This window comes from Elgaria multicarinata, chromosome 4 (genome assembly GCF_023053635.1).
Source record: "Elgaria multicarinata webbii isolate HBS135686 ecotype San Diego chromosome 4, rElgMul1.1.pri, whole genome shotgun sequence".
NCBI classification, from domain to species: domain Eukaryota; kingdom Metazoa; phylum Chordata; class Lepidosauria; order Squamata; family Anguidae; genus Elgaria; species Elgaria multicarinata.
Window position 1 is genome coordinate 38,324,077 of NC_086174.1, and position 24,229 is coordinate 38,348,305.

At 42.6% G+C, this 24,229-nt stretch overlaps 1 protein-coding gene across 1 annotated transcript in view; it reads right to left on the bottom strand.

Annotated features, from left to right (window-relative positions):
* Nucleotides 1–24,229, bottom strand: part of NVL (nuclear VCP like) — a 91,057-nt gene that overhangs the window by 55,574 nt on the left and 11,254 nt on the right. Inside the window, exons 7-18 of the mRNA XM_063124115.1 lie at nucleotides 23,919–24,045; nucleotides 23,683–23,759; nucleotides 22,834–22,968; nucleotides 21,750–21,851; nucleotides 21,287–21,404; nucleotides 19,740–19,884; nucleotides 16,816–17,083; nucleotides 13,634–13,852; nucleotides 11,337–11,441; nucleotides 10,314–10,376; nucleotides 3,907–4,026; nucleotides 1,643–1,742 (exon numbers count right to left, since the gene is read on the bottom strand). Coding sequence (XP_062980185.1) covers nucleotides 1,643–1,742; nucleotides 3,907–4,026; nucleotides 10,314–10,376; nucleotides 11,337–11,441; nucleotides 13,634–13,852; nucleotides 16,816–17,083; nucleotides 19,740–19,884; nucleotides 21,287–21,404; nucleotides 21,750–21,851; nucleotides 22,834–22,968; nucleotides 23,683–23,759; nucleotides 23,919–24,045 — 1,579 coding nt within the window. The remainder of the gene's footprint in view (nucleotides 1–1,642; nucleotides 1,743–3,906; nucleotides 4,027–10,313; nucleotides 10,377–11,336; nucleotides 11,442–13,633; nucleotides 13,853–16,815; nucleotides 17,084–19,739; nucleotides 19,885–21,286; nucleotides 21,405–21,749; nucleotides 21,852–22,833; nucleotides 22,969–23,682; nucleotides 23,760–23,918; nucleotides 24,046–24,229) is intronic.

The following is a 24,229-nucleotide window of genomic DNA, read 5'->3' on the forward strand; positions in this document are numbered from 1 at the left end:
CCTAGAAATGTGAATGCTTATTTAGACGCCCTGATTAGTGAATGTGTGTGGGGATACAATTCTGTACCTTTACTACAAAAATATTTTCCCCATATGCTGTTTAGTAACATGTTACTGAGACTTTAGTGCTGACACATTGGACACTATTTTTGTTATTGTTTTCTTTATTTTCTATATCGTGGAAGCTTCTACACTGTTGGATTTCTTTGGAGGGGTTTAAGGCGGTGTATCAGCAAGGAGAAAGTCTTTTGTATACTTTTTACAAACTGTCTATGTAAGAATTCTGTATATAATCACCCACGTTTGTAATAGATTGCATCTACCTTATATTTCACGAGTGAGTCTTTGTGGTTGAGTGCTCAGCACTCCAAATGTGTTTTTGGTTAAATAACCAACCATTGACTATTTAAACCACCATTGGTTATCACGTTGTCTGAACGCAGTCTATGTCTTTCTTTCCAGTTGAGTCACTGCTAAGTCCAGTGTTACTTTTGTGGTTGATGCTACAAACTATTTATATTGTCCTGGACTCTGGGAATTCAGGGTTGGTCACTGATTCCTTGTGCCCAGTGAAACTGCCCTGGGAATTCCCCCATCTGTTACCCGAGGGGTGTGTGTGTGGCCACTACCATAAAAAGTGGTTCTGTTTGAATCATGCTTCCTTTCACCTTCCTTTACAATTTCATATGGACTCATTTTTCTGTATACTTTTCATTTATATGCTTCGCCACCTCAGAACACAGTGGGAAATGCATGAACTAGCATGCAGTTGGGAGTCAATTTCAACAACAATAAATCACTTCCATAAGTCACTCTCAACCATTAATTTTAGAGGACATCAAAACAATCTGAGCAGCTACAGAAGAACAAATAGTGACTAATTTGCATGATATGACTGTTGAGATCCTTGAACTGGACTCAGATTTTTTCTTTTTCCTTATTTCTGAACTGATCTGCAAAACCCGGATAAAAGCCTTGAGTCAGCAAGAGACAATTACTGGAAAGGCCAAGTTTGCAGGTGTGCTTAATTGTTTAATTGGACTGTGACATAGTGTGAAGTTTTCTATGAGTGCCAATTATGTATTGCATCAGTTGTACAGTAAAGTGTATATAAGGAGTGTTTGATATCTCTGTAACCAGCTTAAATAATCACTCTGTTCCTGTGAAAAACTGCTGTCTGATGTATTTTCTATCTGATCATGTGTGAGTATATTTGTACATTGTTTATGCCATAATGAACTGCCAGTAAAGTATTTATTTTTGTACACTACAAACCTAAATTCTCTGCCTTACAATTTATTGAGTCTTCTACTAGTTTCATAGTTAAGACCGTTGTATTCTGCTATCACTGATAAGTCCAGTGATTAAAAACCCGTCAATGACATCTGAACCTGGCATGTCTTAATTTTTGTGAACAAGTATGGTTTTAGCTGATCCAAATCCTCTGCAGTTTGGATTTATTAAACCTAGTCTCAAATATTTCACACTACTATAAATAAAACACATGGAGCACCTCTACAGTGGCTGCATCTTTACCTTCTTATCATGAGCAGACACATGTACATGCATAAGAACAGACACTAATCTTATGAGCATTATGTGATGCTCCTAAGATTAGTTCCAATTGTCCAAAACTTCTTACCTGGCCTGTTGGTGGCTGCCATAATGAAAACCTGACGACGAGATTCCAGGCCATCCATCTCTGTTAGCAACTGGTTCACTACACGAATGCTGGCACCTGACTGTAAGAGTAAGAATGCAGTGAAATGACAAAAGCAACATAATCCAGGGATGGGGAACCTCTCTCAAGCTTCTTCTCCAGGCATTGCCCCATCTCCTGTCAAGAAAAAGCTCTTATCTCCAATCAGCAGGTGACAGGAGATAAGAGATTTTCCCTAAAGGGGAGAGGGTGCAGGCCTAGGGAGGAAGTCAGAGAATGATTCACTCCTGTTTACTTCTGAGGTTTGCCCTGCTTACTTGTAAGCAGACACAATTGTAGCTCCAACCACTCTGCCTTTGGCCGCACCCACCTTTCCCGGATTGGAATTCAGCCCTTAGGCTGAAAAAGGATTCCCCATCCCTGACGTAAACTGACAATCACAGATTAAAAACAAAATCTCTAGTTTAGGGCTCCTTAAATTTTTGGACCCGTGGGTGCATTTGAGAATTTGAGATACTGCTATGGGCATTACCACAAAATGCCTAATCAGTGGATCGCCGCTTTGGTGTCTGCCCTGCATATAGCGACCTTATAGGTCCATCTTATTCAGCAAAAAAATTTCTTTGTGTTTATTGGATACTGCAACATCTTTTCAACAAGGGATTGTCTAATTCAGCTAATCACTGGCAGCAAGTAGCTGAATTAGACACGCCCCATACCCAACAATGGGGAAAGACTTTTGTAAATCACCCAGAGAGCTTCAGCTATGGGGCGGTATATAAATGCAATAAAAATAAATAAATAAAGATTGCATGGCAGAGGGATACCCTGACACACTCTTTCGTGAACAAACTACCCTGAGAACCTATGGTTTGTTTTAGTTGATCCAAATCCTCTGCAGTTTGGATTTAATAAACCTAGTCTCAAATATTTCGCACTACTATAAAATAAAACACATGGAGCACCTCTACAGTGGCTGAATCTTTACCTTTTTATCATGAGCAGACACATGTACATGCATAAGAACAGACACTAATCTTAGGAGCATTATGTGATGCTCCTAAGATTAGTTCCAATTGTCCAAAGCTTCTCACCTGGCCTGCTGGTGGCTGCTATAATGAAAACCTCCTTACTTATATCCCTTCACATTGAATTTTTGTAGTGGTCTGTATTATACAGCAGTGGTTACTCGCTCAATCTGATATTTCCAGATTATAAGAACCCCCAATGTAGTGTACTCAGGTGGTCAAAGCTAGCCCCACTTCTTCCACTATATCTTTAAGCCTTAAAGCAGGGGATGAGTAGGTCAGTGCAGTACATTGTACACAGTGGAAGATTTGGATTCAGGGATGTGGATTCAAGACCCAACTCTGTGCCAGGGACTAATTTGAGCGAGTCATTGGTCATGTTTGCATGATTTGACAATGTACCCTATTTATTTATTTATTTATTACATTTTTATACCGCCCAATAGCCGAAACTCTCAGCTTATGAATAAGTTACAAGTGTGGGTTATTTTTGGAATGACTCACAGTGTGCTCAACAGACTATTGGGCACCATGGGCTGTTCTCCCCCTCCTTCCTCCACCCAGTCTCCTCCGCAGCAGAACCACATTGCCTGCCCATCCCATCTCCTTCCCTGCCCTGGTCACGATCCCTTTTCATTTCCCCTCTTTTCTTTTCATTTTTTTCATCCCCTGACATCTGCGCAAATGGGGTTGCAGGAACTTGCGCAAATATGTTCGTAATTTCTCTTTTTAAAAAATGGATCTGTTTTTTGTAGTTGCTCAAGTGAGCACTTGCAGCTGTCAGACCTGTGTAGCTTTGCTTTGTCAATATCCTTGTATGCTTTGGCTGTTGAATGGAATGAAGTGCAGTATGAAACATACAAGGAAATTGGTAAGATGAGACTGCATATAGGCTAATATGCACACCGTCTGAGACTGACAGGTCAGGAAGACAAGATTATCCACTTAGCAAGGCGATCCTCAGGGTTTTAAGTGCTGAATTGACACTGTAGGTACCCTGCTTCCATTCTACACCTCCCTGAGTATCCAGCAAGTCCTTTTAAGAGGGATCTAGGCTACCTGACCTTTTCAGAGTTCCCTTTCACAACTGAATGTAATATGGAACAATTTTCCTCGCAGGGCTATTTTGAAAGCAATAAAAATGGCAAGAGACATTAATGTACATTCTGCAATATCACATCAAAGTGAAGTGAATGGAAAAAGTGCATTTAGGCTCACCTCACGATCTGATCTCCGAGGACATAAAGCATCAACTTCATCAAAGAATATAACACAAGGTGCTGAATTCCTCGCACGCTGGAAAACCTGACGTACTGCACGCTCACTTTCTCCCACATACTGAAATAGGGAAGGGAATGACAAATAAATTCCGTGGAATATCTGCTTTCATAGATAAACCAGATTATTTGGAGAGGCTTATCGAAAGGGCAAGTTCAGAGGGACTTCACCTTGAAAATTCTACCCCTAAGGAGTAAGCCTTGGACTCATGCACAGCAGCCCTTGTAAATGCAGGTTGCTTACCTGTAACTGTAGTTCTTCGAGTGGTCATCTATGCATTCACACATATGGGCTTTGCGCCTGCGCAGAGACCAGACCGGAACCTTCTATAGCTGAGTGGAACGTTTTTGGCGGGAACCCCTCCCCCACGCTACTGCGCATGTCCATGGGGTTCCCGCCCTTCCCTCAGTTTACAGGAGTCCGACATTGTGCCCCCATAAACCTGAGTGTAATTTCAATAAAGTACATTCCACATATAATTGTGTCATTTATAAGTCTCACACCACCAAGTGGGGATGGTGGGTGGGTTGTGTGAATGCATAGATGACCACTCGAAGAACTACAGTTACAGGTAAGCAACCTGCATTTCTTCTTCGTGGTCTCTATGCATCACACATATGGGCGAGTAGCAAGCTGACATACCTTTGGAGGTGGGTTGGTGCATCATCTGAAGATCTCTGAAAGCACTGTCCTCCCAAACGAGCAGTCCTGCCTCGCACGGGTGTCCAAACTGTAGTGCTTGATAAACGTGGATGGAGTGGACCACGTTGCGGCTCTACAGACTTCAGTCAGTGGAACACCTCTGGTGAAGGCCACCGAAGTTGAAACAGCTCTGGTGGAATGAGCTGTCACAGGTTTCACTAACTCTATTTTAGAAATAGAGTAGGCCAATTCAATTGCCTCCACTATCCAACGTGACAGTCGTTGGCAGGAGACAGGGAGTCCCTTAGAAGGCTCCCCATAACAAATAAACAATTGTTTTGTCTTTCTAAAATTGTCCGTTCTGTCTTTGTAAAAAGCAAGAGCCCTTCTTACATCGAGAGTATGCAAGGAAGACTCAAGAGGTGTAGTTGGGTTAGGAAAGAAAGCAGGTAAAGTAATGTGCTGGGACAGATGAAAAGTTGACACTACCTTAGGTAGGAAGGCTGGGTCTGTGCGTAGCACAACCTTGTCCTTATGAAAAATAGTGTACGGGACATCTATCCTAAGAGCTTTAAGCTCACTTGCACGTCTTGCCGATGTGATGGCTACTAAAAAGACAGTCTTTAAAGTAAGCAGCCTAAGGTCTGTCGAAGCCATGGGCTCGAAGGGCTTGCGTGTCAATGCTTGCAGCACAACTGACAGGCTCCATGGCGGCACGATAGTCTTCACAGTCGGTATCGTGTTCTTCAGACCTTTCAGAAATTTCTTGGTTGTTGGATGGGTAAAAGGTGTAAAACCATCCACACCCCGATGAAAAGATGTAATCGCAGCAAGGTGAACCCTGATGGATGCGAGCTTAAGTCCCTGCTGGAAAAGTGTCAATAAATAATTAAGGATGAAGGATAAGTGGCAAGATTCTGGTGTTTGATCTTGTTCTGAAGCAAAGTTCCGAAATCTTTGCCACTTTGCTGTATAAGCCTTCCTTGTGGAAAGCTTTAATGCTGCTAGTATGATATGATCCACAGTCAAAGTTCTGGTACCGGAGGAGGAGTGGTTGCTATCCTCCATGCAGTCATCTTGAGGGTCGACAGATCTGAGTGTCGAACCCTGCCCTGGTGTCGAGACAGGAGCTTCGGTATCGACGGGAGCCTGATGTAATCCCCTCTCGATAACCGAAGAGCGTGGGAGAACCACGTCTGTCGAGGCCACCACGGTGTGATCAGGATGCAATCGGAGTTGTCCATCTGGATCTTGGCTATCACTCTTGTCAAAAGTGGAAAGGGAGGAAACATGTACAAGAGATTTCCTCTCCAAGTCCTGGTGAAAGCGTCTCCTAGAGAGCGCTTTCCTTTTCCTGCCCTGCTGCAAAACTTGGTACAGACTGCGTTGTCCTCGGTAGCGAAGACATCGACAGCAGGGCGGCCCCAGTACCGAAAAAGACTTTCTCGGAGTTCGACATCGAGCTCCCACTCGTGGTCGACATGAAAGGACCTGCTGAGAGAGTCCGCAATGATGTTCTCCTTGCCGGCTACATGGATCGCAGTCAGGTAAGTCCTTCTCTTTATGCACCAGTTCCATATCCTGAGTGCCGAACGGTTCAGGGGGTGTGATCTTGTTCCACCTTGCCTGTTGATGTATGCTACTACGGTAGTATTGTCCGTCGCGATCAAGACATTCTTGCCCTCGATCATCTGTGCAAATGCTTTTATTGCATTTTCTACTGCCAGGAGTTCGAGGTGATTGATGTGCTGTTCTCTCTGTGATCGAAGCCAACGACCTTGAGCGGTAAGGGAGTTGCAATGAGCTCCCCATCCTTCTAGGGATGCATCCGTTGTGATCGTTACCGAGGGCGACTGCTGTTGGAATGGAACGCCCTCCAGAAGCGTCGACATCGAGAACCACCATTTCAGAGATGCCCTCACTTGCTTCGGTATCGAAAGGTAAGTTCGTCGAGCATTGTGTCTGAGATCGAAAGTCCTTAAAAACCAGGCCTGCAATATCCTCATTCTGAGTCTTGCAAATCTGATGACTGCAGTAGTAGCTGCCATCAGACCTAATAGTCTCTGAACTGTCCATGCCGAAACCTTTCGGCGGCTCTCGGTATCGATGGCTAACTGCTGTAAGGTGTTCGCCCTGATTGAAGGTAAGTATGCCCTCCCGTCTCGAGAGGATAGGGTTATCCCTATGAAGTCCAATCTCTGCTGTGGAGTCAAAATGGACTTTTCGTGGTTCACCCAAAGCCCCAACGAGTCCAACAGGTTGAGGGTGGTTAGTATATCCGACTGGAGCGCCTCGCTGCTGTCCGCTACGAGGAGCCAATCGTCCAGGTACGGATACACGTAAATGCCTTTCTGCCTTAGGTGGGCGCATACCACCGCCATGACCTTCGTGAAGACTCTCGGTGCCGTGGCCAACCCGAATGGAAGAATGGTGAACTGGTACTGGGATGCACCGATCGAAAACCGCAGGTAAGCTTGATGCGACTTCCTGATGGAGATATGGAAGTACGCATCCTTCAGATCCACCACTGCGAACCAAACTCCTTTTTGTAGAAGCTGCAAAATTGAAGTAACCGTTGTCATACGGAACTTCTTCGGGGTGATGAACTTGTTCAGTTGTCTTAAGTCCATGATCGGTCGAAGACCTCCATCTTTCTTCGGGACCGTGAAGTAACGGGAGAAAAAACCTTGGTTGATTTCCTCTGTAGGTACGGGAGAAATGGCTCCCTTCGCCAGCAAGGTCTGTACCTCGAGCAGCAGAGGAGGGGATGGAGTCGTTACTTTCACGCCGGAAAAAGGAGGAAGGGCATCGAGCTCGATGGCATAGCCCGAATTGATGATAGTGAGCACCCAGGAGTCCGATGTTATTGACTCCCATTGATGGTAATGGGGTGCTAGGCGGTTCGCAAAAGGGAGTGGATCTGGGGCCGAAGAGTCAAACACGCTGCTTCTTAGAGAAGTCGGGTTGCCTCTTGTCCTGCTGGTATCTGCCCTGGTAAGGCCTCTTCCTCTGCAGCTGTTGTTGTTGCTGTCTCTGTTGGCCTTGGTAATGAGGCCGCTGCTGATATTGTTGTTGCATAAGTGGCCTTGACCATCTTTTAGGTCTGTACTGTGCTGGAGGAGCAGAAAAACCCATCTTCTTCGCAGTCGATCGAGCCTTATAGATGTTATCTAGGGTCTCGTCGGTCTTGCTATTAAACAAGCCTTCGCCATCGAAAGGCATGTTTTCGATCCTAGATTTAGTTTCGGTAGCGAGATTGGCAGATCTCAGCCATGCGTGTCTCCTCAAAGATATGGCCCCCATCATGCTCTTTGAGTGACAATCGACTTGATGTCTTGCAGTCGATAGTTGTTGTCTCGCAATCGCTGATGCCTCCGATTGAAAAACTCTCGCCAAGTCTCTTTTATCCTCTGGGAGGTAGTCACATAGTGACCCCACTTTCTCCCAGAGGAAAAGTTGGTATCGTGCCATCGTTGCTTCGTAAGTTGAGGCCTTGATACCGAGAGATGCCGCGGAGTAGATCTTTCTACCTGCCAAATCCAACTTTCTGCCCTCCTTATCTACGGGAGCGGAATGGGCTCTTTGTGACTGACCCTGAGCTGACTCCACCACGATCGAATTTGGTTTTGGGTGCTTGATTAAAAATCCAGCATCCCGCTCTTGAATCCGATAAAGAGTCTCTAATCTTTTCGAAGTGGGTTGTGTCACAGATGGTGTCTCCCATGAGAGTTGCGCTGCTTGTTTGAGAGCCGGAGGAAACGGGATAGCAATTGTTGAGGTCGTTTTTGTTTGAAACACATCGTAGATGGGATCGATTACCGGTTCGTCTGCTTGCTCAAGGTCTAAACCGAGTGCACGGGCCATTCTTAACATGTGATCTGAGAACCTCACCATATCATCCGATGGCGATGAGGGATCCTCTCCATGTACAGCATCATTTGGTGATGGTACCGATGCTGCTAAAGAATGAACTGAATCGGAGTCAGATGGGTAGTTACCCTCTGGTGACGAAACAGTAACCAGCTGCATCTGATGTTGTGCTGGATCAACTAATACCTGCTGCGTCGGTAGCGTAGCAGCTGCAGTGATTGGTGTCGACGAACGGCTATGGCGTCGAACAGGAGATTGGTGGATAGATGAAGGAGGCAGTGGTAATTGGCAAATTCTGGATGTGGGTGGAGGCTGGGCGAAATATTCCTCCGGTGGATATTGATCATAATATCTCTGAGGCCGGTAGCGATCCCAGTCATAATAACCTTGTCTGGTTTGGGGCTCAGAATATTGAGATATTCTGTCCCAATCACGCCTCGGTGTTCGTCTAGGCGAAGGTTGTAGTGGAATTATATCTTGAGCTACTTGAGGTCTGACAGGCTCTCTCAATGAGGCTGCCGATGCCGAATCACGTAATTCACCCTCCGATAAACTGGGAGGGTGCGTCGGTACCATCTTCTTCGGTATCGACTGGGGTCTCGGCGTCGAGACATGCCTCAATACCGAAACAGCCGTTACGGTAGGAGGGGTTGTTTGTCTCCGAGAAGACTCGGATAGTCGAGGAGAACCATGAGAGGTTTTCTCAGTATCCTTTTTCTTCTTTTTCTTTTTCTTCTCCATTTCGGAGGAAGATTTTGGCGTTCTGGCCTTTTTTGAAATTTTCTTGGCTGCAGAACTTGCCAATGACCGGCCAGGCGTCAGGGGTATCTGTGCCCTATCAATTGCTCTGGCTTGCACACTCGTCCCTGTGCCTCGGTCAGAAACGGGCTTATCAGTTGCCGTTTTATCCATTGGAGCCTCCGTAGCTCTGAGGGCTTTCTCCCAAAGTATTGAGCGAAGACGGTCTGCCCTGTTCTTTCTGGTCTGTTTTGTAAAGGACATGCAATGGTGGCACGCCTCTACAATATGACCTTCGCCTAAACAAAGGACACAAAGGGAGTGTCCGTCTGTAGGAGGTAGTTTGGCTCCGCACTTGACACACTTGCGGAACGGGGCCTTTACTGCCATGCGGCAGTCGCGACCGTAGTCGCTAAGATAAACTATCTACAAGAATATAATAATTTTCTTTCTTTTTTTTTTTTTATAGATAAAAAGAGAAAAAGGACGAAAAAGAAGAAAGCTGAAGAAAGCTGAAGAAAAAGGTAAGCTTAGAATATATTAAAACAGATTTAAACAGAGAAACGCTAGAGGTTTAGTCTTTCGGTCTAGGCACGATGGCGGACGACGAAGAACTGAGGGAAGGGCGGGAACCCCATGGACATGTGCAGTAGCGTGGGGGAGGGGTTCCCGCCAAAAACGTTCCACTCAGCTATAGAAGGTTCCGGTCTGGTCTCTGCGCAGGCGCAAAGCCCATATGTGTGATGCATAGAGACCACGAAGAAGAACTTTACCACAGGCAGAAAGTAGTTCATCTGATTCACTAATTTCCTGGACCCCTACCCCATCCCAAACTAATGAACTGCTTTTTATGATATTAATTGGTATAGAATTATTACAAATGAATGAATAAATAAGGTTCATGCAACTGGGCCAAAATGCTACAACCAAATTCAATTTATTATTTCCCCTGCTGACAATTCAGCTCTATTGAGATAAATATGAATAAATATGATAGTATGGAATTCACTACATTGATTATGCATTTTGACACTTTTTTATAATCATCCACTGAAAAATTCAATTAGCGGCAACTGAGCCCTATAAACAGAACTCACCATATTCAACAGCTCAGGGCCTTTCACTGAAATGAAATTCAGCCCAGACTCATTTGCCACAGCCTATGAAAAAGGCAAATAAAACCATTTTAACCTGGAGCCTAAGAGTACAGTGTTAGCACATTTGGACTTTTTTACTTAGAAAAAGGTGAGTAAGAGGAAAAAACTTTTCCCTCTCCACTTCCTCAACTCTATCATGCCCCCCTTTCTTCCCCCTCTCCTAAAATTAGTACCAGGATCATTCAATGAAACTGAATGGTGGGAAATTCGAGATGGATAAAAGGAAGCACTTCTTCACACAGCACATATTTAAACTATTTCAGATGTAATAATGGCTACCAACTTTGGATGGCTGTAAAAGGGGAGTAAAGAACTTCATGGAGGACAAGGCTATCAATGATTGGGTTCGGTCGATGGTTTGTTTCCTGAACCCCCACATGGGCTGGTCACGCAATCAGCATTTCCCCAATAACCTTTGCTGTGTCGTTCAAACTCAGCTCATGACCTGGCAGGGCTGGCTCCTAACCCATCCTACAACCCATGACTTGCAGAAGGGGTCGTGGGGTGGGTGAGAAGCAACCCCCGCTGCACACCAGCTCAGGAGGCATGGGTGATTAGGGAAACACTGGTCACGCAACCAGCAAGTGAGGGGATGGGGGAAACAACTCACACTGTATTGTTTCCCCCACTGCCTACTAGTCATGATAGGGATGCGCTACCTCCAGTATCAGGGCCCTTTGATCAGACCTGGCATGGCTCCTCTTATGTTCACCAGTTGAATTTCCCTTGGGAGGGCATTCCAGAGTTGGGGTGCCATCACAGAAAAGACCTTCACCTTTGTGCCTTCATGATGGACATGGCACTCTGAGAAGAGCCTCCTTCAATTATCTTAATGCATGGGCAGGCTGATCATGTAGGGAGAAGCACTCCTCCAGATATTCGGGTCCCAAGCTGTTGAGGGCTTGAAAGATGAGCACCAGTACCTTGTATTGGGCTTGGAATCAAACAGACAGCCAAAATTACCTTAGCAAGTAGAGTTTTGCCACAACCAGGAGGGCCAGCAAGCAGCATGCCGGCTGGAGCTGTGAGGCCAAGGGCTCTGAATTGCTCAGGATTCCGCACGGGTGCCTGTAACAGAGCAAATGCCATACATGGGTGAAGCTAGAAAAACAACTGGTTTTCTTCAACTGTTAGCATACAGAGGAAGGATTCCACAAGGATCACAACAGGATTTTATCAATTAACTCAAAAACAAAAAGGAAGACTCCACTGCAACCATTCCGTTCTAAAATAGGGAATGAAGCTGTCGGATTCTGATGGTCTTTTTCTGGGAATTGGCAAGCAAGCTCCCCCGTCAAGTTGCTGGTTCTAAGAACTTAAGAAGTGCCCTGCTAGATCAGGCCAAGGGTTCACCTGGTCCAGAATTCTGTTCACACAGCGGCCAACCAGCTGTCGACCAGGGACCCACAAGCAGGACACAGGTGCAACAGCACCCTCCCACCCATGTTCTCCAGCAACTGGTGTATATAGGCTTACTGCCTCTATACTAGCACACAGACATCAGGACTAGTAGCCATTGATAGGCTTCTCCTCCAGGAATTTATCCAACCCCCTTTTAAAGTCATCCCAATTGGTGGTCATCACTACATCTTGCAGCACTGAATTCCATAGTTTAACGATGCATTGTGTTCTCTGGAATGGTATGCCATTACTGAGGTTGGGTCCCACCAGAGCTCCTCAAGAAGACAAACTTTGGGATGCAGTGTCAGATTTACCACAGTCCTACATGAGTTGAGCATTAATTTGTATATTAAATCAATGCTCCAGTCAGAAAATGAAAATGAAACAATTTTTATATATTACCACTTGAGCATGTTGGCATTTACTTCCATCTAAATCTCCCATAATAGCTGTTGCTGCTCCTCATAGCACTAGTTTCTCCTTTCTGATCAGTTCTGTGTTCAAATGCTATATACTATAGACCCTTGCCATGAAGCAGATTATGTGATAAGGAAATTCTATTATCTGGACAGAAATAGTTACTTGGAACCATTGTTCTATCTCCTTTTCATGTGTTGCTCCTGTTCCCATGCATATTAGGGGAGTGCCTTTATGCGGCTAACTCAAAAGTCACAAAATAGTGTGCAAGCTTCCAGGTTCTCCAGATCTCTTCATCAGTAAAATGGCAAACAACACACAAAAAAGTGTGGACTGATGGCTGATATTCAAGCCATAGAGTCTGCCTTTAGTCACAGCCTTAAGATGGAATGTGGAAAGGTTCCAGACATCCAAATTAAGCTGTTCCAGGAGTTGTGATGGTTTCAGGTTGCATTTAGAACCATGTCTGGGGATGTTTGGATCAAAAACAAACAAACAATGGTTTATCCCCCGTTTTTTGAAATATAAAATCTAGTTGTTACTCAGAACTGTCTCCATCTTTAAGCAAAACACACAGTTCCTTGGTAAGTGGAAAATAGAAATAGAAAACAACAAAACCAGTGGTAGACTTTTTGTGCACATTTAGCAATTTGAGAAACTCTCCTGGGCTTCACCCCAAAATGGCCACTATTTGGAGGAATGGCTAGTCACAAAGGCCAAGTAAACTGCCCAAAGAAATGACTTCAAGGCAGAGTGGGCGGGGGGTGGGTGGGCTGAGCCTTAACATACTAAATGACTTATTTAAACCCACAATTTTCATTTAAAGAAAAAAAAGTGGAAAGGAACCCACTGGGAAACCTTGGTGGGAAGGTGCCCACAGACGCCATGTTGGCCACCCTTGAACTAGAAGTTTTATAGTAAAAAAAGTGGAGATAATTTCAGATGGCACACTATTTTTTTAAATAAAAGGCAGTAGAAGCCAAATTGCTTTAACAAGTAGTTGGAGGGGCTGTACCCTCAGACAATGAAGTCTCAATTTGCCTGATGAAAAGTTCTGGAGGATTCAAAAGCTTGTATACTTTGTGACCCTTGAGTTGGATTTTTGATTTTTTTCTTATAGCTAAGGTGGCTACCTTTTCTTTTTGGCGTTCTCAAATTACATTCAGGCTTGATCAAAAAGATAGCGTTTGACAGATTAAATATAATGCTGCAGTGTATGTGAATCAGCTTTCATTTCAAAGGGAAATTATTCCAGGATTTCAAGTTTGTTGCAAGCTTCCTAGACCAACCCAAGGAAAAGCACAAAATGTGTCAGGTTCAGAATGGCTGGCAACATCACACAGCTTAATTTTTGGAAGTTATTTCAGCCTTGAACCCACTGAACTACCTACGTGCGAGGATTTTGTAAAAAGAAAAAGGGGAAAAAAAGCGTCCACCCATACCAATATTGCCATGGTGAGCTCCTCCCGAACATCCTCCAGGGCTCCAATATCTGCCCACGTCACATCAGGGACTGTGACAAAGCCTTCTCTCTTGGCTGAGGGTTGCACTGTAGAGAGGGCAACGATGAAATCATTCAACTCAATGCAGAGCTTTTGCAGATGCTCCTCCCCCAGGGGATCAGGTTCCTTTAGCAACTGAAGCAATCTCTGTAATTCATCCTACAGAAGGAAGGATCAGAAGTAGGAAGGTGAAAAATATAAGAATGGGTCAGATTAGCAGGAAGGAAAAGAAATCACCCAAAATTTTACATATACAATCAAATCTGCTCTAGACATGTGCTTGATTACAACACACTTGTACCGACAGGCTTAGTAGGCATGTATATTTTAAGAATAAATCTGCCAAACTAAACTTATTCCCAACCCCATTTAAAAATCGGTATCATGCAAAGTAATTGTTCTGTACTAATCAGACCTCATCTACATTACCTTGTCCAATTGTGGGCACCTTAATTTAAGAAGGATATAGACAAACTGGGAAAGGTGCAGAAGGCTACAAAGAATCGTAGAATAGCAGAGTTGGAAGGGGCCTACAAGGCCATTGAGTCCAACCCCCTGCTCAATGCAGGAATCCACCCTACAGCATCCCTGACAGATGGTTGCCCAGCTGCCTCTTGAATGCCTCTAGTGTGGGAGAGGCACAAATAAGGTCAGCTGTACAGAAAACAAGTAACTATGAGGAAAGGTTAAAGGAACTGCATTTTCTTAGCTTTGAGAAGGCTGAGGGGGGGACATGATATTATTCTAGCAATACCTGAAGGGCTGCCACACAGAAGAGGACAAAGGCTTGCTCTCTGCTGCTCAAGGCCAGGACTAGATCTAATGAGCTTAAGGTACAGGAAGGTAGATTTTAGTTGAACATTAGGAGGTTTCTTGGAAGAGCCGTTCAACACTGGGACCAATTGCTGAGAGGTTGATGGGATCTCCTGCACTAGAGATTTCCAAGCAAAGGCTCAACAGTCATCTGTTGGAGATGCCGTAGCTATGGAGCCCTGCACTGAGCAGTGGGTTGGACTAGGTGGCCTGCTAGCCCCCTTCACTCTAAAGTATCATAGAATCATAATCTGGTTTAAGATGGCCCACAGTTGTGCAGTCTTAATATCACTGTGCTTCTTTCAAAGTCCCGATGTTCCTCCTATCAAATTTTTAGCTACTTCTGCCAAGATGACTGGCATGTCTTTCTTTTTAAAAGGCAGAAGTGTTCCATGTTAACAGAGGCTATTCATTCCTTTGCATCCCATTATTGCTTCTGTGTACAGCAAAAGCATTTCAGATATTCATCTCTTATTTGTTTATGCATGGCCTTTGGAAGCCAGTGTTTTCCCCCCCCTAAAAAATAGTGTTTCACTACATAGATTTGCATTTGCATAGAACTTACAGTTCAGAGGTGGGTAGACTTCACGCTTGCGGGATCAACTTTGTTTTTGTTTTTTTACTAGAATCCTAAGATCCCCCAACCATAGCCAGATGCAAAAGAAATACACTTACAGCTAAACAATTCTGAGCTTAGAATTGTGCTTTGAGTACTAGAACCGAATGGGGCTCACAGTCCTCCCAAACAAAAATCTATTCCTGAGCCTTCTCCCTCCCAGCTTCCTTCAGTTTAGCAGTGTAACTTCATGTGTGTGTACAAAGGGGGTGGGGAAGAGTCATTTTATTGTTGCTGTTGTCAGAAATCCTTGATGATCTACTGCAATCCTTGATGATCTACTGCAGCCTTAAGATGGAATGTCATCATCAGTAAATCCTGCCCCACTAATTTCTGCCAAGTAATTTGACACATCTCAAGATGAATCACTGTTGATTATTTCCTGTTCTCCCTGGCAATTAGGAGCTGTAAGGAAGAAGTTAAAGCAGCAGAAATGCCTAGCAGAGACAACTGATGTACTGTTACATTAAACACCGATCCAAATGGCTGAGACTCAAAAGTACCCATGTTGATCAATTGTATGTTACCTTCCCTTGATGTTTTTTTTTTTTTAATGAAAGCAGCCTTGTAGGCTATATTTGAGACTGGGAAGAATGGCAGGTGGAAAGGCTGTTTACCTGTTCCCTTTCCTGCTATTTGTCCACACAAGATCTCCTACCAAGCCGCTTTTCTCCCCTTGGAGTTAAAGTCATGGGTACTTCATCCATTTTTTCCCTCCATGGGTGGAAAGTACTGGAGGGGACAGGTTTTAGCAGATAAATGGCAGGCAGGGAAAAAGATTGCAATGAGGCTTGAACATTGCTGGATATGGCATTGCTGGATATGCCAAACATACATTCTGCCTAAGACTTAAACCAATAAAGATATCCTACCAGTCTGCATAAAGATACCTCACGAGTACAGAAAATTACTCAAAGGGAGTTCCAGAAAAAGAAAAAAGAATTAATTTCCCATTAGTATCTAAAAAGCCTTAGTTTAAAAGTAGAGTTGAGCAAAGTGAAAAATGGTGTTTAAGTGTTCGATTCTAAACCAGTGGCTTCTTCTTGATGCTTTAACCAGAGCATCACTGAAAACTAATCTCTGGCTTTGTTAATATAACAATCACCACGTTTTTCTTTACTGAAGCTCTCTGCCTTGTGTGAGAGACTAATGTGTCCCAATCGATGCCGGATTGGATGCACATTACTGTTTGGCATTTCTTTTGTTCTTTTTCTTTGCAGGGAGAGCTGCTATATCTTCTCTGGCTCAGTATCTCTTGGTGTAACTTGAAATTTGGTTTCCACCTAGCATACGCTAACCTAATTTAAGTCTGCACAACACCTCCTGCACTTCACATTTAGAACATTATTCAGTACAGACTTCGAAACATCCCTGCCCCCAGGTTTTTTAAAATTAATTATTATTACTGCTGTACTTCATGCCACTATTCCTCCATTTATGCCACTGTCCTCCAAGTAATTCAGGGCACCATAAGTGGTTCTCGTCCCCACACCAAGCTTGAAAATGGGTTTTGGAGGACTCAAACGCTTACTACTTTGTGACATTTTAGTTGGTCCCAATAAAAGTATCAGGCTATTATTGCTTTTTGTGTGTGCAGATTCTTACAATGCAGGTCCAGTGAAAGGAACCTCTTTTATATAATCAAACTGGGAAATAAAGAGTTGCAGTAGATAAGAATTGAAGGAATATGTACTTCAGTGGGAAGATCCGGCTCTTCAGGATTTTTTTTTACAAGTTCTTCTATACTCTTTTCCATATCTTCTCCACATGTTCCTTCACTTCTCCTGACTTCAGGTTTCTCCTGATCCAGTTTAACAAGGACTCTGTTCACCGTGCACATGGCTGCCTCCCGGCAAAGTGCCATAAGATCAGCTCCAACATAGCCCGGGGTCATATGAGCCAAGTAGCCAAAGTCAAAAGATTCTCGAAGTTTAAGTTTTCGACACAGTGTCTTCAGAATTCTGATGAAGAGAAAATAAAGGAAGAGGTTATGACAATTTTAAACTTTATCAACCCTCCGCAATCCCCTCCAATTCTCAGTGCTTAGGATGAAGGAAGAATGGGATAAGATTGCTCAATTACAGAAAAAGGAACAAAGCAGAGAATCGACCAGATAAGTACCGTACTCTTGCAAAACATAAATCAGTATCTCCACCCAAAGTTACTGAATGTAAATGATAATGAGTCTAGAGATATGAAGGCCTGGAAAAAAAACAGGAAAGTTTGGAGCGAAAACTGCCCCCCACCCCAGAACTATTTTTGGGTTGTTTTTTTTACAAAAAATTGAACAGCTTTGGATTATGAAATATTTTCTTTTAGAGTTTAAGACAAAGTATTTATATATCATTACCCAGCTTTTACTCCCCCTAAAATGAATTCTAAAAACTATGTAATAAGAACATTTTATAGAAAGACTAGAGATGTAAAATGTCTGGAAATTATAATAATAATAATAAATTTCTTTTCCGCCTCTCCGATTGGATCGAGGCAGGGAACAAGAGCAAGCATAAAATACTTATTAAAAACATAGTACACACTGTTAAAAAACATCCTAAAAGTATCCTAAAATTCTACTGGACAGGCCTGCTGGAAGAGATCAGTCTTGATAGATTTCTTGAATGCTCAAAGATTGTCAAGCTGACGAGTCTCCTCCGGCAGGCTATTGAACCCCTGGGGGAAAATGCTTTCTGAATCCTCTCTGTAAGATTCCTAATATAGTTATTTCTTTCATTCCTTATTAAAATTATTGGTCTAAATATATTTTACTGATAGACATTTATGCTCACTTTCCCAACATGTGAGTAGCACTATTGTGCATTTCTGACAGAAAATATCCATTCTTGACAGCTTTGGTTTTGTTCTATAGAGTGCTTGTTTCTCATGCTGCAGTGGTTAATTAATGTATTATTATTATTAATAATATTAATTAATTATTAATTATTATATAATTAATTATATAATTAATTATTATTAATAATTAATATTAATTCAGACAATAATAACAAATTTACTGACTGAATTTACTTTTTAAAAGTTTTACTAAGTTAATACAAACTTTAGAAAAAGGAAGACCTCTTTATGTCCTAAAGCAACCCTCCTCAACATGACACCTTCCAGATGTTTTGGACTGCAGTGCCCAGCATTCCTGACCACTGGCCATGCTGCCTGAGACTGATGGGAGCTGAAATCCAAAATGTCTGGAGGGTACCAAGTTTTAGGCTATCTTAAGGAAACAAAGTGACTTTAGATCTGTAAAGAGCGCTAAAAAAAGTAAGTATTACTTATGTTTTCCATTTCCCCAAAAATTCTGTTTCCCCCCGGAAAAAAACCACCCAGTTTCTTTCCGCAGCCTCAACATTTCTAAAATTTTTACATCTCTGAATCACATGACAGCTAATACAAAAAAGGTTCCTTCCTTCCCAGATTTGCTCTTCTGTTAAATAGTTGGGTGACAAGGCTTATCACATATATAGTAATGATCAACAACACATCTGAATGCACCTTAGGACGCAATCCTAGGCGTGTTTAGACATAAATAAGTCCAACAACTACCAGCATCCCCCATCCAGCTATGTAGGACTTATTTCTGTCTAAGCAGCCATAGGATTGCAGCCTTAGTCTACCCAACAATCTCACCAATTTGGTAATTAATAAGTCATGCTAACGCCAATATTGCTCAAAACTATTATCATAATGTTATTTTATTCTTTTCAATATTTGTATTGTATTTTATATTTTGAATTGTTTGCAAGCCATTTTAGACTTTTAACTGTTGTTAAAATCCCCAGAGAACATTAGTTCTCAGGCTAAAAAATATTCGCTACTGCTGCATTACAAGGACATACTTCTGCAAGTTAAAACAAATCCAGCAAGACTCTTTAAATATGCATTAGACTGGTTTGTTGTTTATTCGTTCAGTCACTTCCGACTCTTCGTGACTTCATGGACCAGCCCACACCCGAGCTTTCTGTCGGTCGTTGCTGGTACTCTCAGCCAAATTAAAAAGAACTGACTTTCTTGCGATACAATATGCTCTTAGGAGATCCTGAATGCACAGAAAAACTTGCAGTGGGCCAACAATTTAAGGGAAGGGGCACGAACAATTCCAGGGGATTTTATTTGGCCATTGATCAGGGTGGTCAAGCTGCTACTTTTCTATGGTTTCTTCCCACGCTGCCCCAGTAACATCTGACATGGAACGTAAAATGGAGCTTACTTCCAAGCAGACCTGCTGAGAATTTCATGGTACAAAGTTCTATCTGTTATAATGGAATAGCAAAATAAAAATAAAAATAGGCTTTAGTATATAAAGACACAAAGCCATGAGAAATCGTAACTCAGGTGCTTAACCATCTCAAAAAACAAAAACACGTTCATTCCTTATGTAATTATTGGCTATATATCTGTAATCTGTGTGAAGTGGAATTACTAACGTTGGTCTTGAGAGGCCAACAAGTCTATGTGATGAGAAGAAATTTGACTACAACAGAGAAAGCTATGTCTGCTAACTTTCTGTTGTTAAATATGCGAGAGACGCCTTGGGGCTCAGTAGCTGGAAAGCCAAAATTCAAACACATTTGTTAAGCAAAAAAAACTTTGAATACAAAGCTGACAGACTTTTCTCTGGCGGCTTCATCTGGAATCCCCAAACAAATCTCTCGGTCAAATCTTCCTGCACGTCTGAGGGCCGGGTCCAGTGAGTCTGGCCTGTTGGTGGCTCCAATTACTAGGACCTGAGCAGCAGTAGCTAGATTATTCAAGTCTGAGGGAAGAAGGAAAGGAACATCAAATTCACAGGCAACTAACAAAGGAACTGTGCTTTGTCATCAGGACATCATTGTTTATGCTATACATACTTAGTGATCTAGCCTCACAACATGTGCTATTAATGATGTCGCAGTATAACAGCATACTCACCATAGTTCTCTTTTAACCGCTCAGTAATCGACATGGGTAGTACTGAGCTATATCAGAAGTATAAAGCAAAACATTGCCTTTGCAAGCCTCCCTAAGCAAGGCCTTTGGAATCCATGGTGATCCCAAATGGAGCTAACACCAAAATAACTATTGTTGCCAGGCTAATACTACTCCACATGGATAGAGCACTGTCGAATGTTCAAAGCTCTTTACATTCAGTACCTCAGTCATCCTTACAATTGTACTAATACCAGTTAGTATTCCCCATATCATAGACTGGAAACTGAGAGAAAGGTTTGCTTGCCAAAGGCCGCTTTGTGAGTTCATGGAGGTGGTGAGATTTGAAAACCAAGAACTTCATGGTTCTCAGCTCAAGCTCATAAATCTCTAACCATACTAGATCACAATTTAGTCCTAACAGCAAAGGCAATTAAAACGTTTCATAATTCCACCATGTATTTTAAAGGTTCCCTCAGGAAGGTCACAGGGATGTCAGCTAATTAAGTCCCAGTATTGGGCAAAAGGCGGGATACAAATAAATAATAATAAAAAATAGTTTGTGGCTGCACAGAAAGGGCTGCAGAAAACACTGCTGCTAGTTTCAGAGTGAGTTATAACCAAGCTGATTAGTTCTCGTATTAGTTTGACTGGATTCTGTATTTGTTTGTGCTCTGCGTAACCAGTGGTTCTCAACCTGGGGCGCTCCAGATGTGTTGGACTGCATCTCCCAGAATGCCCCAGCCAGCTGGCTGGGGCATTCTGGGAGTTGTAGTCCAACACATCTGGAGCGCCCCAGGTTGAGAAAGGCTGTGATACACTAACCACTTCCTTTTGTATTGCTTGACCTTTCAGTCCCACAACACAATTTGTTTTCTTTTGTTTGCACCCTACATAGATTTTTCTTTTATACATACAGTATATGTCTGCCATCTGTGAATAACACTTCATGAATCTGACAAGAGGAGCTCTGGCCCATGGAAGCTCCTGCCACCATAAATTAGTTTGTCTTTAAGCTGCCACCAGACCCTTATTGCAATGCACCAACAACCAGTTCTGGAATTTGCTCCTATGCAAAGAGACCAGGTACTTAGAAATTTGTGGCTGCCACACTGGCAATGCAGTCATTCGACTGAAAATGACATTTAAAAACAAACGAATCAATACCAAAATCTGATGAGCAAAAATAGATTTGATAAAATAGTTGACTAAAAAAACTGAGAGGAAAGCAAAACAAAGCAAAACCTGACCGTCCATGCAAGTTAGAAGCTGGGCTACAATTCTCCGTTCCATGTCCTTTGAGGCCACTTCTCTCTTGGGTGTGATTGCATCAATCTCATCGATGAAGAGAAGGCATGGGGCATTGGCCTAGAAATTAAGGGGGGAAGTCAGTACAGGCACAGAAACTATATCCTAAACTCCCAGCCTATTTTTGATGTTACGAAAATATTTGTCGAAATAACACTTTTCACCCAATCACATACTTATTATCCAGCCCCAGAAGGCTCTGCAGGCTGGGGAGAGGTCTGCATAGGGTCTTTGTTGAAAATGTATGTGTATGCAAGGTGTGTACACGTGTGCAGCTGAAGAGAACAGGATATGTGCACATGCAACAGAAAGCGAATGGATAGGTGGGGAGGGTGTTGGTATTAATTTAAGTTTCCAAGAACCAGGTGGAGTCGTAAAGGAACTGCTGGTTCCTGCAGTTCTCACCACAGCTTGATCAAACAGTTCCCTCAGTTTCTGTTCTGATTCTCCTGACACTCCAGATACAATCTCAGTTGCAGCTACTTTGAGTATTGGTAGTTCAAGTTCCTAGAAGAAGAAGAACAAAATCCACAAGATTATTGTAGGGAAAACACTCGCCACGGTTCACAAGCCTATCAGAGACCTCTGCAGTGGAGGTGTGGATTGGGGGAGGCGGGGAAGAGAGGCAGTAACATTTCAGCAGGCAATGAACTGAGAGCCATTTGCTGATAATGTCATGAGTGTATCATCCAGCACGTACGGCTTTTGTCAAGTACCACTTAAAGGGCAGGGATAGGTGCCCAATGAGGAGGCCCCAGATCGACACAGTGTGACCTTCTGGAAGGCCTGGCCCGCAGGAAGAGGAGCAGCACAAGAGCCTTCAAATGGAAACACTTTCTCTCTATTTTGACTGCCAAGGAGGAGAAGAGAAGTGGGCAGCCTTTTTGGAGGTTTAAAATGCCTCCTCGCAATGCTCCCATTAGATCCGGCATTCAGGATGCTACAAAGGATATTGTACAGTGGGAGATTTTTTTGACACAGGCCTTGTGTTTAGCCAGCTGTTTCTGGATATATTAATTAAATTTATAAACTGTGCAACTGGCAGATGCCCTCGGCCAAAACAATACAATGACAACCAAAATAATAAATACAATATTAAAACATAGTGAAAAATTAATGAGCCAGAAGTAAAGTTAATAATTAGAGCAACAGATTAAATATGACAATCCTTAAGAGTACAGCCATGCTGGCTGGAGGATACTGGGAGTTATAGGACTTTTTTCTGTCTGAGCAGGCATAGGATTGTGACCTAAATGTCCGCTGGAAGAGGAAGGTCTTAACCTGGCATCGAAACATTTACAGTGAAGATGCCAGGTGGCTCTCTTACAGAATGCTATCACTTTACAGTGTATTCTTAATATACTGAATGCCAAACCTAGAGTGAGCACCAATATTTTAAACACACAAATATATCTGTGGTTTTACACTCTAAACCATATATTGCTAAAGGCAGAGAATGGAAAAGTACAGTATATGCCAATAATCTCACCCCAGCTATTGCCTGTGCTAGTAATGTCTTTCCACATCCTGGTGGTCCATGTAAGAGAAATCCTCGAGGTGGAACAGCTCCTAAATGATCGTACACTTCAGGATGACGGATATGTATCAGCATCTTGCATACTTCCTAGAGTAAGAATTACAAAGTTAGTCTGTTTTACTTTTTGGAAGAGTTAAAGGTTTAGACAGGAATAAAGTTGAACAGAGAAAAGTAAATTCTTCATAAATTCATTTCAGTGAATGATATTGGAAAACCATGTGCCTTGATAACAAGTGCAAAGGTAGTACAGAAAGTAACTCCAGGGAGCCATAATACAATTTCCTGAAAAGCACACATTTCATTTTAAAATATAGCAAGTTTTTATCCCATAAGGCTAACTATACTTAAAAGTTCATGAACAATGCATAGTGCGAACTCAACATCTGGAAAGGTATCTGATTAATAATATTTCTTACCCACCTCTCCCTCTGGATCGAGGCGAGGAACAACATCAAATACAAAATACTATAAAATACATAAAACTGATTTAAAACATATAAAACTAATACATTATTAAAATAACAGCCAAACATCTTAAAATTCTACTGGGTAGCCCTGCCGAAGATTTAGAGGCCAGTACTTCGGTGCCCTATCCTACAATTGCCAAAAGCAGAATTATGCAATTATAGAATTTTGGTGGTTTTTTATTTTTTTTACAGAATTTAGTTTTTCTTACTACTAAACTGGGGTTAGCTTGGCGCAGAATTTTGATTTTTAGCACAGGGTTCACACACAGCACTGTTTATTACATAGTGTTTCTTCAGAACTTACACACAGACAAAGAATTTAATTAAAATTAACCTTCAACGTCTCATCATTGCCTCCCACATCCTCAAACTTCACCGAAGAGGTCCGCAGTTCCACTCCTTTCTGTTTAACTACTGGAAATAATAGAGATATTGCAAAAACAACAAGAACACATCTGCTCTGATCATCCAAATCCTATGGAGAACATAGCGAACATTGAAGAAAGGATAAGTTTCTTCTGCCATTTTAGGACTAAGGCATCATAAAAGTGTTGAAAAATTACCTCTTACCTTTCTGCTTCCTCAAAGCAGATTCTATTTCTTCGTCTACATCTTGAGATTCTCCTTTCCTCCTTTTACATCTTTTGCTCTTGTGTTTCCTTCTTGACGTCTCCAGAAAGGAAATATCTTTTGCATTCTACAGCACAAAGAGTAGAATGGGGACAGGGAGTAGCATTGCTGATACGCCTTATGCAAAAAACCACACAGGATGTAGTAAAAGAAAAGCTATGCATCATAGTTGGCTTTTCATGGCCACATTTGGACAGTCATGGCTTAATAAACTGAGGTATAAATGAGCCTCATCTCCCCACCCACAAGAG